Source organism: Salvelinus namaycush, chromosome 11, assembly GCF_016432855.1.
Source record: "Salvelinus namaycush isolate Seneca chromosome 11, SaNama_1.0, whole genome shotgun sequence".
In the NCBI taxonomy this organism is placed as follows: Eukaryota; Metazoa; Chordata; class Actinopteri; order Salmoniformes; family Salmonidae; genus Salvelinus; species Salvelinus namaycush.
Window position 1 is genome coordinate 42,953,734 of NC_052317.1, and position 18,434 is coordinate 42,972,167.

The 18,434-nt window shown below is 45.5% G+C and overlaps 1 protein-coding gene across 1 annotated transcript in view; it reads right to left on the minus strand.

The window, feature by feature from the left end:
* ndc1 (NDC1 transmembrane nucleoporin) overlaps positions 1 to 17,492 on the minus strand; it is a 48,795-nt gene extending 31,303 nt beyond the window's left edge. The window contains exons 1-5 of the mRNA XM_039004442.1: positions 17,299 to 17,492; positions 11,903 to 12,023; positions 9,958 to 10,059; positions 8,504 to 8,678; positions 4,696 to 4,825 (exon numbers count right to left, since the gene is read on the minus strand). Of these exons, the coding sequence (XP_038860370.1) occupies positions 4,696 to 4,825; positions 8,504 to 8,678; positions 9,958 to 10,059; positions 11,903 to 12,023; positions 17,299 to 17,337 (567 nt within the window). The 5' untranslated portion in view covers positions 17,338 to 17,492. The remainder of the gene's footprint in view (positions 1 to 4,695; positions 4,826 to 8,503; positions 8,679 to 9,957; positions 10,060 to 11,902; positions 12,024 to 17,298) is intronic.
* Positions 17,493 to 18,434: the final 942 nt, after the last annotated feature.

Genomic DNA, 18,434 nt, shown 5'->3' on the forward strand with positions numbered 1-18,434 from the left:
AGGCGTTTCTCTGGGAAGAGAGAGGGGGACACAGGCGTTTCTCTGGGAAGAGAGAGGGGGACACAGGCGTTTCCTCTGGGAAGAGAGAGGGGGACACAGGCGTTTCTCTGGGAAGAGAGAGGGGGACACAGGCGTTTCTCTGGGAAGAGAGAGGGGGACACAGGCGTTTCTCTGGGAAGAGAGAGGGGGACACAGGCGTTTCTCTGGGAAGAGAGAGGGGGACACAGGCGTTTCTCTGGGAAGAGAGAGGGGGACACAGGCGTTTCTCTGGGAAGAGAGAGGGGGACACAGGCGTTTCTCTGGGAAGAGAGAGGGGGACACAGGCGTTTCTCTGGGAAGAGAGAGGGGGACACAGGCGTTTCTCTGGGAAGAGAGAGGGGGACACAGGCGTTTCTCTGGGAAGAGAGAGGGGGACACAGGCGTTTCTCTGGGAAGAGAGAGAGGGGGACACAGGCGTTTCTCTGGGAAGAGAGAGAGGGGGACACAGGCGTTCTCTGGGAAGAGAGAGAGGGGGACACAGGCGTTCTCTGGGAAGAGAGAGAGGGGGACACAGGCGTTCTCTGGGAAGAGAGAGAGGGGGACACAGGCGTTCTCTGGGAAGAGAGAGAGGGGGACACAGGCGTTCTCTGGGAAGAGAGAGAGGGGGACACAGGAGTTCTCTGGGAAGAGAGAGAGGGGGACACAGGAGTTCTCTGGGAAGAGAGAGAGGGGGACACAGGAGTTCTCTGGGAAGAGAGAGAGGGGGACACAGGAGTTCTCTGGGAAGAGAGAGAGGGGGACACAGGAGTTCTCTGGGAAGAACGAGAGGGGGACACAGGAGTTCTCTGGGAAGAACGAGAGGGGGACACAGGAGTTCTCTGGGAAGAACGAGGGGGACACAGGAGTCCTCTGGGAAGAACGAGGGGACACAGGAGTCCTCTGGGAAGAACGAGGGGACACAGGAGTCCTCTGGGAAGAACGAGGGGACACAGGAGTCCTCTGGGAAGAACGAGGGGACACAGGAGTCCTCTGGGAAGAACGAGGGGACACAGGAGTCCTCTGGGAAGAGAGAGGGGACACAGGAGGTCTCTGGGAAGAGAGAGGGGACACAGGAGTTCTCTGGGAAGAGAGAGGGGACACAGGAGTTCTCTGGGAAGAGAGAGGGGACACAGGAGTTCTCTGGGAAGAGAGAGGGGACACAGGAGTTCTCTGGGAAGAGAGAGGGGACACAGGAGTTCTCTGGGAAGAGAGAGGGGACACAGGCGTTTCTCTGGGAAGAGAGAGGGGACACAGGAGTTCTCTGGGAAGAGAGAGGGGACACAGGAGTTCTCTGGGAAGAGAGAGAGGGGACACAGGAGTTCTCTGGGAAGAGAGAGAGGGGACACAGGAGTTCTCTGGGAAGAGAGAGAGGGGACACAGGAGTTCTCTGGGAAGAGAGAGGGGGGACACAGGAGTTCTCTGGGAAGAGAGAGGGGGGACACAGGAGTTCTCTGGGAAGAGAGAGGGGGGACACAGGAGTTCTCTGGGAAGAGAGAGGGGGGACACAGGAGTTCTCTGGGAAGAGAGAGGGGACACAGGAGTTCTCTGGGAAGAGAGAGGGGACACAGGAGTTCTCTGGGAAGAGAGAGGGGACACAGGAGTTCTCTGGGAAGAGAGAGGGGACACAGGAGTTCTCTGGGAAGAGAGAGGGGACACAGGAGTTCTCTGGGAAGAGAGAGGGGACACAGGAGTTCTCTGGGAAGAGAGAGGGGACACAGGAGTTCTCTGGGAAGAGAGAGGGGACACAGGAGTTCTCTGGGAAGAGAGAGGGGACACAGGAGGTCTCTGGGAAGAGAGAGGGGACACAGGAGTTCTCTGGGAAGAGAGAGAGGGGACACAGGAGTTCTCTGGGAAGAGGGGACACAGGAGTTCTCCCTACCTGGGGCCAGTTTCCCGATAGAGCTCAAGCTTACTAGTGTTTTAACGATGCAGTGTTCCTACAACGGACTAATATGTAGCATGCGTTTCCCAAAACACCACGCAGAGAACGTCCGCCATGTGTCATAACTGATGCCAGATCAGCTCCTAGAGAGATATTACCACCTAATGGCTGCAAATAGAGGCAGCTTATTCTAATGCTTACCCAATAAAAATGCACAAAATCACAGATTCATTCAGCACACGATGTTACACATCATGAAATATATTGAAGGATAAATATGACAACGTAGCCTACAAACAGAACTCAACAATTCAATATGAAGGAAATATATCGGCCAATGGTAGCCTATAGGTCCTACTGCGTACATTCCTATAAAATGCAGATTATTTTCCTTCGCTTGTTCAATTGTAAAGACATTGGCAACTTTGTTCCCAAGTTATCGGCGGTCGCAGAGCGATAAACAGCGTGCATTAGGATAGTATTCAGACCCTTCACTTTTTCCACATTGTTAAGTTACAGCCTTATTCTAAAATGGATTAAATTGTGTTCCCCTCCCCTCAGTCTACACACACACACACACACACAATACCCCGTAATGACAAAGCAAAAACAGGTTTAAAACATTGCAAATGTATTAAAAATACAAAACTGAAATATCATATTTCCATTAGTATTCAGTCCCTTTACTCAGTACTTTGTTGAAGCACCTTTGGCAGCGATTAAAGCCTCGAGTCTTCTTGGGTATGACGCTACAATCTTGGCACACCTGTATTTGGGGAGTTTCTCCCATTCTTCTCTGCAGATCCTCTCAAGCTCTGTCAGGTTGGATGGGGAACGTCGCTGCACAGCTATTTTCAGGTCTCTCCAGAGATGTTCGATCGGGTTCAAGTCTGGGCTCTGGCTGGGTTCAAGTCCCGAAGCCACTCCTGCGTTGTCTTGGCTGTGTTCTTAGGGTCGTTGTCCTTTTGGAAGGTGAACCTTCGCCCCAGTCTGAGGTCCTGAGCGCTCTGGAGCAGGTTTTCATCAAGGATCTCTCTGTACTTTGCGCCGTTCATCTTTCCCTCGTTCCTGACTAGTCTCCCAGCCCCTGCCGCTGAATAACATCCCCACAGCATGATGCTGCCACCACCATGCTTCACCGTAGGGATGGTGCCAGGTTTCCTCCAGACGTGACGCTTGGCATTCAGGCCAAAGAGTTCAATCTTGGTTTCATCAGACCAGAGAATCTTGTTTCTCATGGTCAGAGAGTCTTTAGGTGCAATTTGGCAAACTCCAAGCGGGCTGTCATGTGCTTTTTACTGAGGAGTGGCTTCCGTCTGGCCACTCTACCATAAAGGCCTGATTGGTGGAGTGCTGCAGAGATGGTTGTCCTTCTGGAAGTTTCTCCCATCTCCACAGAGGAGTTTTGTTGCTCTGTCAGAGAGACCATCAGGTTCTTGGTCTTCTCCCTGACCAAGGCCCTTCTCCCCCGATTGCTCAGTTTGGCCGGACGGCCAGTTCTAGGAAGAGTCTTGGTGGTTCCAAACTTCTTCCATTAAAGGATGATTGAGGCAACTGTGTTTTTGGGGACTTTCAATGCTGCAGGAAAAAAAGTCTGTACCCTTCCCCAGATCTGTTCCTCGACACAATCCTGTCCTGGAGTTGAACAGACAATTCCTTCGACTTCATGGCTTGGTTTTTGCTCTGACATGCACTGTCAATTGTGTGACCTTATATAGACAGGTGTGTGCCTTTCCAAATCATGTCCAATCAACTGAATTTACCACAGGTGGACTCCAATCAAGTTGTAGAAACATCTCAAGGATCAATGGAAACAGGATGCACCTGAGCTCAATTTCTAGTCTAATAGTAAAGGTTCGGAATACTTATGTGAATATGGTATGTTTTTTATTTGTAATAAAAATAAACAGTTTTCGCTTTGTTATTACGGGGTATTGGGTGTAGATTGTTGGGGACAATTTTTTATTTAATCAATTTTAGAATGAGGCTGTAACGTAACAAAATGTGGAAAAAGTGAAGGGGTCTGAATACTTCCTGTACGGTATATGTTTAGATCTTCTGAAGGGCAAAAAAACATCTAACGACATACTCAGGTGTTCAACCAGTCGATTAATAACGAGAATATTCAAGTACACCTTTATCAACCCAGCCAGCCAGCCAGCCAGCCAGCCAGCCAGCCAGCCAGCCAGCCAGCCAGCCAGCCAGCCAGCCAGCCAGCCAGCCAGCCAGCCAGCCAGCCAGCCAGCCAGCCAGCCAGCCAGCCAGCCAGCCAGCCAGCCAGCCTCGAAGGTTTTGTCAAAGACTTCAGCTGCAACAGATTTCCACAAATTGCTACTAACCTTATTATAACGACATAATGAAACATCGGTTCACAAAAAATATTGTTCTCACATAGTGTTATTTAACACTAAATCACAGGAATTAGTGATTTTTGGGTAGATTTTAAATGTAAGATGCTTTTGGGAAACCGGGCCCAGGAAAGAGACAGGAAGTAAAGAGACAGGACGTACCTGCATGGTGTGGAAGGAAACAGGAAGTAAAGAGACAGGAAGTAAAGAGACGGGACGTACCTGCATGGTGTGGAAGGAAACAGGATAAAAAGAGACAGGAAGTAAAGAGACGGGACGTACCTGCATGGTGTGGAAGGAAACAGGAAGTAAAGAGACAGGAAGTAAAGAGACGGGACGTACCTGCATGGTGTGGAAGGAAACAGGATAAAAAGAGACAGGAAGTAAAGAGACGGGATGTACCTGCATGGTGTGGAAGGAAACAGGAAGTAAAGAGACAGGACGTACCTGCATGGTGTGGAAGGACACGTAGTTCATGTTGTAGACCACTCCCACCAGGCTGTGGCTGTAGCCAATGAAGGCCCCCACCAGCAGCAACACCAGGTGATATTCATTCAGGCACATCTCAGGACCACTACTGTAACCAACAACAACAACAGACAGAGACATTTGAACGGAGCTTTGCTCAACCATGAGGCATCGAGGAAAAAGAAAAAGGAACAAGACGGAAGAAAAAGAAGAAGAAAGAAATCAACCAAAAAACTATTTTTCAACAAATTCAATCCCTTCTAGACAATTTCCTGGACAAAACAGTTCACTGTAATAGTGAAGGTGTAAACTTGGCAGTAGAAAACCTAAACAGTACATTTGACTTCTCAGCTTCCCTATCAAATCTAAAAATGTCAACAAAATGAACAATGACAAATGGTTTGTTGAAGAATGCAAAAACCTAAGAAAGAAATTGAGAAAACCTATCTAACCAAGAACATAGAGATCCAGAAAACCTTCACTATAGTGTGTCACTAAAACAATACAGAAATACACTGCAGAAAAAGAAGGAACAGCACGTCAGAAATCAAATCAATGTATTTGAAGAAACAAACAAAACAAAAAAGGCAAAAAGTCTTCATGCTTTGTTGATTTCACAAAAGTCTACTGCTCAATTTGGCATGAGGGTCTGCTATACAAGTTGATGGAAAGTGGTGTTGGGGGTAAAACATACGACATTATCAAATCATGAACACAAACAACAAGTGTGCAGTTAAAATTGTCAAAAAAAACACACATTTCTTTCCTCAGGGCCGTGGGGTGAGACAGGGATGCAGCTTAAGCACCACCCTCTTCAACATATATATCAAAATATTGGCGATGACACTAGAACAGTCTGTAGCACCCGGCCTCACCCTACTGGACTCGGAAATCAAATGTCTACTGTTTGCAGATCTGGTGCTTCTGTCACCAACCAAGGAGGTCCTACAGCAGCACCTAGATCTTCTGCACAGATTCTGTCAGACCTGGACCCTGACAGTAAATCTCAGTAACACAAAAACAATGGTGTTCCAAAAAAGGTCCAGTTGCCAGGACCACAAATACAAATTACATCTAGACATCGTTGCCCTAGAGCACATAAACTATACATACCTCGGCCTAAACATCAGCACCACAGGTAACTTCCACAAAGCTGTGAACGAGCTGAGAGACAAGACAAGGCAAGAAGGGCCTTCTACGCCATCAAAAGGAACATCAAATCTACATACCAATTCGGATTTGGCTAAAAATACTTTAATTAGTCCGCTCACCGACCAAGAATTCACAAAATGGGACCAACACCAGATTTATTCTCTGCATACAGAATTCTGCAAAAATAATGCATCCAGAGCAGAATAAGGCCAATACACACTAATTCTCAACACTAATTCTCAATTCTGAAAATAAATTCTACGACCACCTAAAAGGAAGCGATTCCCAAACCTTCCATGACAAAGCCATCACCTACAGAGAAATTAACCTAGAGAAGAGTCCCTTAGTAAGCTGGTCGTAGGGCGCAGTTCACAAACAGACCCCACAAAGCCCCAGGACAGCAACACAATTAGATCCAACCAAATCATGAGAAAACAAAAAGATAGTTACTCCAAATGTGTCAAGTAATTAACAAAAAGGTAGAGCAAACTAGAACACTATTTGGCCCTAAACAGAGAGTACACCGTGGCAGAACACCTGACCACTGAATGACACAAAATAAAGGAAAGCTTTGACTATGTACAGACTCAGTGATCATAGCCTTGCTATTGAGAAAGGCCGCCGTAGGCAGACCTGGCACGCAAGAGAAGACAGGCTATGTGCACACTGCCCACAAAATGAGGTGGAAACTGAGCTGCACTTCCTAACCTCCTGCCCAAATGTATGACCATATTAGAGACACATATTTCCCCCAGAACACACAAACTCCCATATCTACTGGGTGAAATTCCACAGTGTTCCATCACAGCAGCAAGATTTGTGACCTGTTGCCACAAGAAAAGGGCAACCAGTGAAGAACAAACACCATTGTAAATACAACCCATATTCATTTATTTTCCCTTTCGTAACTTAACTATTTGCACATCATAACACTGTATATACACACACACACACACATAATGACATTTGAAATGTCATTATTCTTCTGGAACGTTCTGTGAGTGTAATGTTTACTGTACATTTTGTATCGTTTATTTCCCTTTAGTTTATTATCTACCTCACTTGCTTTGGTAATGTTAACATACGTGTCCCATAAAGCCCTTAAATTGATTTGAATGAAATTGAGATGAAAAGGAAAGTTACAACTAAACCCTCAACTTATGAGGACAGGTGTTTTTCACTCATACAGGACAAAAACAAGTAGAGGTGCCCAACCTCAACATTGACCAAATAAACAGTGCCAAGGCAATTATGAATAAGAGTATCCTACATAAATAAGGAATTACTACTCTACAGCCATAAAGGTGTATGCAGGAACTGGCCAACCAGGCTAGTAGTTTTACCGTGTCCAACATGTACTACTTGTTATTGAAAAGTACAACACTTCCCTAGCCGGCAGCTAGTTTGATACATTCTACTAGCCCAGTCTGAAAAGTACAACACTTCCCTAGCCGGCAGCTAGTTTGACACGTTCTACTAGCCCTGTCTGAAAAGTACAACACTTCCCTAGCCGGCAGCTAGTTTGACACGTTCTACTAGCCCAGTCTGAAAAGTACAACACTTCCCTAGCCGGCAGCTAGTTTGACACGTTCTACTAGCCCGGTCTGAAAAGTACAACACTTCCCTAGCCGGCAGCTAGTTTGACACGTTCTACTAGCCCGGTCTGAAAAGTACAACACTTCCCTAGCCGGCAGCTAGTTTGACACGTTCTACTAGCCCGGTCTGAAAAGTACAACACTTCCCTAGCCGGCAGCTAGTTTGACACGTTCTACTAGCCCGGTCTGAAAAGTACAACACTTCCCTAGCCGGCAGCTAGTTTGACACGTTCTACTAGCCCTGTCTGAAAAGTACAACACTTCCCTAGCCGGCAGCTAGTTTGACACGTTCTACTAGCCCAGTCTGATAAGTACAACACTTCCCTAGCCGGCAGCTAGTTTGACACGTTCTACTAGCCCAGTCTGAAAAGTACAACACTTCCCTAGCCGGCAGCTAGTTTGACACGTTCTACTAGCCCGGTCTGATAAGTACAACACTTCCCTAGCCGGCAGCTAGTTTGACACGTTCTACTAGCCCAGTCTGAAAAGTACAACACTTCCCTAGCCGGCAGCTAGTTTGACACGTTCTACTAGCCCAGTCTGAAAAGTACAACACTTCCCTAGCCGGCAGCTAGTTTGACACGTTCTACTAGCCCGGTCTGAAAAGTACAACACTTCCCTAGCCGGCAGCTAGTTTGACACGTTCTACTAGCCCAGTCTGAAAAGTACAACACTTCCCTAGCCGGCAGCTAGTTTGACACGTTCTACTAGCCCAGTCTGATAAGTACAACACTTCCCTAGCCGGCAGCTAGTTTGACACGTTCTACTAGCCCGGTCTGAAAAGTACAACACTTCCCTAGCCGGCAGCTAGTTTGACACGTTCTACTAGCCCGGTCTGAAAAGTACAACACTTCCCTAGCCGGCAGCTAGTTTGACACGTTCTACTAGCCCGGTCTGAAAAGTACAACACTTCCCTAGCCGGCAGCTAGTTTGACACGTTCTACTAGCCCGGTCTGATAAGTACTAGCCTCGGGCCATCTTCATTTCCATCCCTGTGTGCATGTCAGGTAAAAACCTAAACGTGTTGTGTGGTGTCTCACCTCTCATCCTGTGTACAGGGGTGCCCCAAGGACTGGTAGCGCCCTCCGATGGTGAAGGCACAACACCAAGCTACTACAACACCCATGATGCAGTGCACCAGTGAGTGGACGAACTGACGGGGGTGGAGCACCTGACCGAGGAGGGCGATCTTGGAACAGGCGACGGATGGGACAACTGGCGGGAATCAATCAATTAATCAAAACAATTAATAAAAAACAGGGTGCATGCTGGGAATGTGTTGTCCCAGGACATTGGCACCACCATGTACAGGGTGAATGTTGGGACTGTGTTGTCCCAGGACATTGGCACCACCATAAACAGGGTGAATGCTGGGACTGTGTTGTCCCAGGATATTGGCACCACCATGTACAGGGTGAATGTTGGGACTGTGTTGTCCCAGGATATTGGCACCACCATGTACAGGGTGAATGTTGGGACTGTGTTGTCCCAGGATATTGGCACCACCATAAACAGGGTGAATGCTGGGAATGTGTTGTCCCAGGATATTGGCACCACCATGTACAGGGTGAATGTTGGGACTGTGTTGTCCCAGGACATTGGCACCACCATGTACAGGGTGAATGTTGGGACTGTGTCGTCCCAGGACATTGGCACCACCATGTACAGGGTGAATGTTGGGACTGTGTTGTCCCAGGACATTGGCACCACCATGTACAGGGTGAATGTTGGGACTGTGTTGTCCCAGGACATTGGCACCACCATAAACAGGGTGAATGTTGGGAATGTGTTGTCCCAGGACATTGGCACCACCATAAACAGGGTGAATGTTGGGACTGTGTTGTCCCAGGACATTGGCACCACCATGTACAGGGTGAATGTTGGGACTGTGTTGTCCTAGGACATTGGCACCACCATGTACAGGGTGAATGTTGGGAATGTGTTGTCCCAGGACATTGGCACCTCCATGTACAGGGTGAATGTTGGGACTGTGTTGTCCTAGGACATTGGCACCACCATGTACAGGGTGAATGTTGGGACTGTGTTGTCCCAGGACATTGCCACCACCATGTACAGGGTGAATGTTGGGACTGTGTTGTCCCAGGACATTGCCACCACCATGTACAGGGTGAATGTTGGGACTGTGTTGTCCCAGGATATTGGCACCACCATAAACAGGGTGAATGTTGGGACTGTGTTGTCCCAGGACATTGCCACCACCATGTACAGGGTGAATGTTGGGACTGTGTTGTCCCAGGACATTGCCACCACCATGTACAGGGTGAATGTTGGGACTGTGTTGTCCCAGGACATTGGCACCTACAGTACAGTGAGACCATCATTTATATATATTTCCTTTCTCCAGTAATTGTATTGTCCTGGTTCCACCCACGCACCCAGATTCACGCTCAAGAGACGGAGTGGAGCAATCGCCAGCGGCTCCGTCCACTCAGAGGTGTGATCCCCAGGGAGAACCCTTCATGGACTGACTCACCTGTGTAATACTCCAGGTTGAAGAAGCCCACCAGCAGCACCACTCCACACAGCAGAATGAAGGAGAAGATGCCACTGGGACTGGTCAATAGGGACAGGCATTCTGGAACGAGACATTACAATAATGTGCTTACAAGCAGTCTCCGACATAACTGTCTTAGCTGGCTACACAGCCAGAGAACGACTACAGTAAGGTAGGTTAGTCTGACTAGCTACACAGCCAGAGAACGACTACAGTAAGGTAGGTTAGTCTGACTGGCTACACAGCCAGAGAACGACTACAGTAAGGTAGGTTAGTCTGACTGGCTACACAGCCAGAGAACGACTACAGTAAGGTAGGTTAGTCTGACTGGCTACACAGCCAGAGAACGACTACAGTAAGGTAAGTTAGTATGACTGGCTACACAGCCAGAGAACGACTACAGTAAGGTAGGTTAGTCTGACTGGCTACACAGCCAGAGAACGACTACAGTAAGGTAAGTTAGTATGACTGGCTACACAGCCAGAGAACGACTACAGTAAGGTAAGTTAGTATGACTGGCTACACAGCCAGAGAACGACTACAGTAAGGTAGGTTAGTCTGACTGGCTACACAGCCAGAGAACGACTACAGTAAGGTAGGTTAGTCTGACTGGCTACACAGCCAGAGAACGACTACAGTAAGGTAGGTTAGTCTGACTGGCTACACAGCCAGAGAACTACTACAGTTAGGTAAGTTAGTCTGACTGGCTACACAGCCAGAGAACGACTACAGTAAGGTAGGTTAGTCTGACTGGCTACACAGCCAGAGAACGACTACAGTTAGGTAAGTTAGTCTGACTGGCTACACAGCCAGAGAACGACTACAGTAAGGTAGGTTAGTCTGACTGGCTACACAGCCAGAGAACTACTACAGTTAGGTAAGTTAGTCTGACTGGCTACACAGCCAGAGAACGACTACAGTAAGGTAGGTTAGTCTGACTGGCTACACAGCCAGAGAACGACTACAGTAAGGTAGGTTAGTCTGACTGGCTACACAGCCAGAGAACTACTACAGTTAGGTAAGTTAGTCTGACTGGCTACACAGCCAGAGAACGACTACAGTAAGGTAGGTTAGTCTGACTGGCTACACAGCCAGAGAACAACTACAGTAAGGTAGGTTAGTCTGACTGGCTACACAGCCAGAGAACGACTACAGTAAGGTAGGTTAGTCTGACTGGCTACACAGCCAGAGAACTACTACAGTAAGGTAGGTTAGTCTGACTGGCTACACAGCCAGAGAACGACTACAGTTAGGTAGGTTAGTCTGACTGGCTACACAGCCAGAGAACGACTACAGTAAGGTAGGTTAGTCTGACTGGCTACACAGCCAGAGAACGACTACAGTTAGGTAGGTTAGTCTGACTGGCTACACAGCCAGAGAACGACTACAGTAAGGTAGGTTAGTATGACTGGCTACACAGCCAGAGAACGACTACAGTAAGGTAGGTTAGTCTGACTGGCTACACAGCCAGAGAACGACTACAGTAAGGTAGGTTAGTATGACTGGCTACACAGCCAGAGAACGACTACAGTAAGGTAGGTTAGTCTGACTGGCTACACAGCCAGAGAACGACTACAGTAAGGTAAGTTAGTATGACTGGCTACACAGCCAGAGAACGACTACAGTAAGGTAAGTTAGTATGACTGGCTACACAGCCAGAGAACGACTACAGTGAGGTAGGTTAGTATGACTGGCTACACAGCCAGAGAACGACTACAGTAAGGTAAGTTAGTATGACTGGCTACACAGCCAGAGAACGACTACAGTAAGGTAGGTTAGTCTGACTGGCTACACAGCCAGAGAACGACTACAGTAAGGTAGGTTAGTCTGACTGGCTACACAGCCAGAGAACGACTACAGTGAGCTAATACATTTTGACATTGTGTACAAGGTGAGTGTATTGGCTTCTGAAAGGTTCTCTCACCTGATATCCAGAGTATCGGGTGAAACAGACTGAATCTGCTGAGAAGTACAAACAGAGCTGTGGTGGGAAGCAGCAGGAGGACAGACCACGCCACACTGGCTACTGCTCTCCAACAAATCACCTGGAAACACCAACATTCATACACAGATACATCACATTGGGAAGTGACTCGTATGCCATAACTGTGTTCCCTGAAAATGTTTGCCTGAATGAGCCTAGCTGAAGAACGCTCGAACTCTGTTCTCTGATATATCGAGGTGGAGTTGAGTTCTGATCACTGGTCGCGTGATCTGCTAGCAACAACATCAGTCGACGCTTGTAATAAAAATGAAAAAAACGCCAATTCTGAAAACGATAACCTGTAACTATGTTTGTTGTGTACAATCGCATTCCTCCCACAGGGTGCTGAAATTCATACCTGAAAAAATATATTTTAAAACATTGCGAATAAAACCACAACTTTTTCCTCATTTGTGTTACTCAACTCAGTAAATGGTACATAGTTGTAGAGGACAAACGTAGGTACACGTAAGGGTTTTCAAAATTGACATTTTTACAAGCGTCGACTGATGGTGCCTCAATGTTGTTCCTAGAAAATGGCACTCCAGCTCGGTATAAGAGAACGTCGTCGATCGTTCTTCAGCTAGAATAAACCTCTACTAGGACTGCAAAGGGTCGGAAACTTTCCGGGAAATTTCCTGAATTTTTCCATGGGAAGTGAAGCCCAGGAATATGGAGAATTTTGCTTAAATTAATCAACAAAAAGTTCGCTTATAACAGCGAACCTTTTTTTGTGGGATACACACAAGGCAATTCTAGGTCTTGTGGCATATTTTGGTTAAACTATCCCCAATTCAATGGGATTGCAACCCTCTGCATGCACAGTGCATTCTTCCATCACATGTACAGCTGATTCTCAAGATCTTGCACACTAAAGAGATGCTATTGAGCCCACACTACTACACTGTCTGAGCCAAGGACTACATGCTTTCTGGTAAGTTTTGATTACAATACTGGGTGGGGTGAATATATTTTATATGACATACATGATTTTTTGTTAACTAGTAAATAGTAGCCGACAGCAAAGTGTGCTTAAATCATTTATAACCTCTTAACAATTTCTGCTAGTTAGTTTTTGCTACCATGTGGGTTTTAGCTTGCTTGAGCCTGCTATCTGAGGAGTGTTAATTCACCCGTTTCCATACATGTTTCATTTTAAAACATCTTACAAAAGGAGCTGTTTAATCTAACTGCTTAACTATTTATCTGTACATGGAATTGTATTTTTATTTTATTTTTTACTAATTCTATTCCTAAACTTCACAGGAAAATGACACGGGCACCATCTGATGTGTGGAGACATTTCACTGCAGCTAATGTAGAAGGAAAAGCTGTGTACATTTGCAAATACTGTGCCAAATCATATGTGAAGAATGCAACAAAGATGCAGAATCATTTGGCCAAGTGCATAAAGTTCCCTCAGCGCTCACAACAAGCTACCTCTGACAAAAGTCCCTCTACTTCTATTCGAGGTGAAAAGGATGAATCAGACACCTTATCGATAGCAACAGCTCATGGTCCTCCTGGAATCAGTAGTTTTTTTGACTCAATGGCGGAACGTAGTCAGAGAAATGCTGATGAATGTCTTGCTCGAGCTGTGTATGCAACTGGTTCACCTCTGATGCTCACAGGCAATGTGTATTGGAAGAGATTCCTGAATGTTCTTCGCCCAGCATACACCCCTCCAACCAGTATTCTACAAGAGCACAGACACAAAGAACAGACACACCGGTCTCTCTACATTGCAGATGAGCTGAAGGCAGTCATCAATGACCTTGGACCACAGAAGGTATTTGCACTGGTGACAGACAATGCTGCAAACATGAAGGCTGCTTGGTCTAAAGTGGAGGAGTCCTAACCTCACATCACACCCATTGGCTGTGCTGCTCATGCATTGAATCTGCTCCTCAAGGACATCATGGCACTGAAAACAATGGATACACTCTACAAGAGAGCCAAGGAAATGGTTAGGTATGCGAAGGGTCATCAAGTTATAGCAGCAATCTACCTCACCAAGCAAAGTGAGAAGAATAAGAGCACCACATTGAAGCTGCCCAGCAACACCCGTTGGGGTGGTGTTGTCATCATGTTTGACAGTCTCCTGGAAGGGAAGGAGTCTCTCCAAGGAATGGCCAGTCTGCCGATATGGACAGCCCCATCAAGAGGATCCTCCTGGATGGTGTATTTTGGGAGAGAGTGGTAAGCAGCCTGAAACTCCTGAAACCTATAGCAGTAGCCATTGCACAGATTGACGGAGACAATTGCCATCCTGTCTGATGTTCAGACTCTGCTTGCAGATGTAAGAGAAGTGATGTGAGAAGAAATCCGTACTGCCCTGCCCACTTCACTGTTGCTCCAAGCAGAGGAAACTGCAGTTCTGAAATACATCAAAAAGTGTGAAGACTTCTGCCTGAAGCCCATACACACCGCAGCGTACATGTTGGACCCCAAGTATGCTGGCAAGAGCATCCTGTCTGGTGCAGAGATCAACAAGGCCTATGGTGTCATCACTACCGTGTCTCACCACCTTGGACTGCACGAGGGCAAGGTTCTTGGCAGTCTGGCGAAGTACACTTCCAAGCAAGGGCTTTGGGATGTAGATGCAATATGGCAGTCGTGCCAACATATCTCATCAGCCACCTGGTGGAAGGGACTTTGTGGATCAGAGGCTCTTTCCCCTGTTGCCTCCATCATCCTCCAAATCCCACCAACATCAGCTGCCTCAGAGCGCAACTGGTCCTTGTTTGGGAACACACACACACACACACACACACACATAGCAAAGCACGCAACAGGCTGATCAATACAAGGGTTGAAAAATTGGTGGCCATCCGGTCAAATGAGGCTTTTTGAGCCTGACAACGAGCCATTCTCGACAAGGTTGTAAAGTGACAGTGAAGAGGAGGCCTCAGAGTCTGATGTTCAAGAGGTGGACATTGAGGAGGTCCAGGGAGAAGACATGGAAGCCTGAGAGGAAGACAACCAAAGCCTTAGTTTCTAGACTATCATTTTACAGATGTATGTTGAAAATGTTTTTGGGGAGATGTGATGGATCATTGGGGATCATTCAATATTCCCCTTTCTTTTGTTGTTCAGTGAAATCATTCCATGTGAAGAGTCAACTCATTTAAATTTTTAAAAAACTATTTAGTTACGAATGTATTTCTTTTGGAAGGATTTACCTATTTGCAATTATGTCTACTTATGATAAGGGAAAAGGTTTCTGTTTCTATCTCCATATGATATGGTAAATATATCCAACGCAAAAACATTTACATTTAAATTGTATTAATTTGCATATATTCCTGTTAATTCCCATATATTCACAATAATTCCCACAGAAGGTTTCCACCTCTGAATATTCCCCAAAATGTGCAACCCTACTGGTGACACTGTCAGTGATTTATTTAGAATTCAAGGTACGCTTAACCAGCATGGCTACCACAGCATTCTACAGCGATACGCCATCCCATCTGGTTTGCACTTAGTGGGACTATCATTTGTTTTTCAACAGGACAATGACCCAACACACATCCAGGCTGGGTAATGGCTAGTTGACCAAGAATGAGAGTTTGAGTCCTGGCCTCCACAATCACCCGACCTCAACACAATTTGAGATGGTTTGCGATGAGTTGAACAGCAGAGTGAAGGAAAAGCAGCCAACAAGTACTCAACATATGTGGAAACTCCTTCAAGACTGTTGGAAAAGCATTCCTCATGAAGCTGGTTGAGAGAACACCAAGAGTGTGCAAATCTGTCATCAAGGCAAGGGGTGGCTACTTTGAAGAATCTAAATTATATTTTTGCTTACGACATGATTCCATATGTGTTATTTCATAGTTGATGTCTTCACTATTATTCTACAATTTAGAAAATTGTCAAATAAAGAAAAACCCTTGAATGAGTACGTGTGTCCAAACTTTTGCCTGAAATTATGAGCCCCTTCATCAGTAAGCTATTCATGCAGGCTATTGGGGAAACACAAGCACTTACCTAAAAAAAAAACTTTTAAAAAATCACCTCGCTATTTATGTTGAATAAATTAGTCTTAAGCAAGTTGCTAAATGTTTCAGTCTAAATCTTGTCTAGGATACTATAGGCTACCTGAGATTAGATGTAGGCCTATCAGGGGCTATAGGCAACCTGCTTTTATCTAACCACACCATGGCAAAACTGAATCACAATCATCAACCCAGATTTTAGTCTGTAGTTTATACACCTATTGAAATGACAAGTCAATCTCAGGAAATGGGCCGTTTATAACGGTTTATAGTATTAACATCTGGCACAGAATAACAGATAAATTGCCAGAAAATAACCTCAAATTAATTTATTAAAAGTTAGTCCAAGTGGTTCTTGCTCAGAGATTGAGATCCTCTGTCCAACTTTCATCACTCAAACTCTCCTGTTGGATTCATCTATGTTACGGACATACGCAAAGGGGATTTATTTACAATTATAAACCTGGTTTAAGCCCTGAATGCTGATTAACTGAAAGCATCGGTATATCAGACCATATACCATGTGGTATGAGAAAACATGACTTTTAATGACGTTGGTACACAGTTTATTATAGCAATAAGGCACCCCGGGGCTGTGTTGTTAATATACCACGGCTAAGAGCTGTAATCCAGGCACTCAGCTTTGCGTCATGCTTAAGAACAGCCCTTAGCAGTGGTATATTGGCCATATACCATACCCCCTTGTGCCTTATTGCTTAATCATAGCAGTCAAACGAGTTAAATCGACATCCATTGATGGAAAATGATCTGGCGAGTTTAATAAGGGTGAATTATTTAATCTCTTGCCACATAGTCAGTCATAGCTTGCAATAACTATTATTTTGAGGAAACACGAATTACACTTCTAATGTCGTTACAAGTTACTATGTTATTCCTTCTAATTGGAGCGATAACATTATAGAAATGTGTGTATATAGGGTGTATTGTATAAATACGGCAACTCCACTCTTGCTGTGAAAAAAAAACAACTATTGGGCTGGTTACCAGGCCTTTTGTGCGGGTTTTGAGTAGTATGTATTGGGCTAGAAATTGGAGACAGACCCTCTGGTCAAAGCTGTTCGCTACGTTAAACTACTAAGTTACCTAGTTTATGTGAAACTTGAAAATATAGCTAGCTTTTCTACAATTACAGACAGCCAGCAACAACTAGTGTTCTTGTTGTTATACTAGCCATGAAATGTAGCTACTGTTACTAGCTAACTAGTTAGTAAATAGCAAGCTAGCTACTGTAATTGGATAACAACCACGGGTAACTAACGTTAACTAGCTAGCTAGCTAACTGTGGTTGATTTGTTTTAATAGGGCAGTGCTTACCTTACGAACGAACCAACAACTTTGATCCGCTGAAAACATTTTTTTTTCGATATAAAGATTTTTGATTTTTGAAAAAAGTGTGCTAGCTAGTTGTCAAACTTCTAGACAACATTATATTCTTGTGCAGTTTCGCATATCGCGCGGCACATGCATTCAAAGGACAAGTCAGGACCCCTTTCAAAGTCTGTCCAAAGAGACTACAGTATGAAGAGAAGCTAAAACTGCTTCTCCAAGACAAATCCCCTTCACAGTTGTAAGCGATGTCATGGCGACGTTGGCTAATTAAACTCATGCGTAGAAAACACTTCATCCGGTCTCGCCGCCGAACTGCGCATGTGCACGACGTCAAAATCAAAGGCACTCCATCGATATAAAGTTGTTTTTTGACGAAAATGAAAACATGTCACTTTTTAAGACGTTGGCTTGAATCTCAGTTCTGCCTTTAGATTTCGAGAAAATTAACAATTAATGAATATTTTTGACTTCTCAAACCCCAACCCCCGGCCTAGTCTGTTTGGAAGCGTTCCCAGATGGGTCGTGATCTTGCGCCTCTGGGTTTAGAAACTCTGTGGTCTGTCACATAGAAATTAGGTGGTGGGCCGAAGCCTAAAAACGTGAAGTTGATCGATCCCCGTTGAGGGAGGACCTGATATTTTGTATATGACAGTACAACATTCTTATGATGACTATAAAAAAAATGTGCCACCTTAACTTGTCATAAAAATTATATTTCAACACCCTGTCTACTCAGGCAAATTTGCAAACTGCTAAACTTGGATCCAATAGGATCTCCCGTACATACCCCTCGTGATGAAGGTAGCCAATGGCTGTCGGATGTAAACACAGCTTCCAATGAAAACTCGAGCTGCTTCCTGTGCGTGCGTGTATGTGTGCGCGTGCTCCAGAGACGGAAATAAGATCTGTTTTGGAGTGAAATATGCAGCATGCAATAGGAATTGTCCTGATCGTATGAAGAGGTAACACCGTTGACCAGTGGTGTAAAAAGTCTCCAATTGTTATACTTTTACTTTTACTCCAACAGTATTGGAGTAAAAGTATAGAAACCATAATAGAAAGTTACTCAAGTAAAAGTGAAAGTTACCCAGTAAAGTCCTACTTGAGTAAAAGTCTAAAGG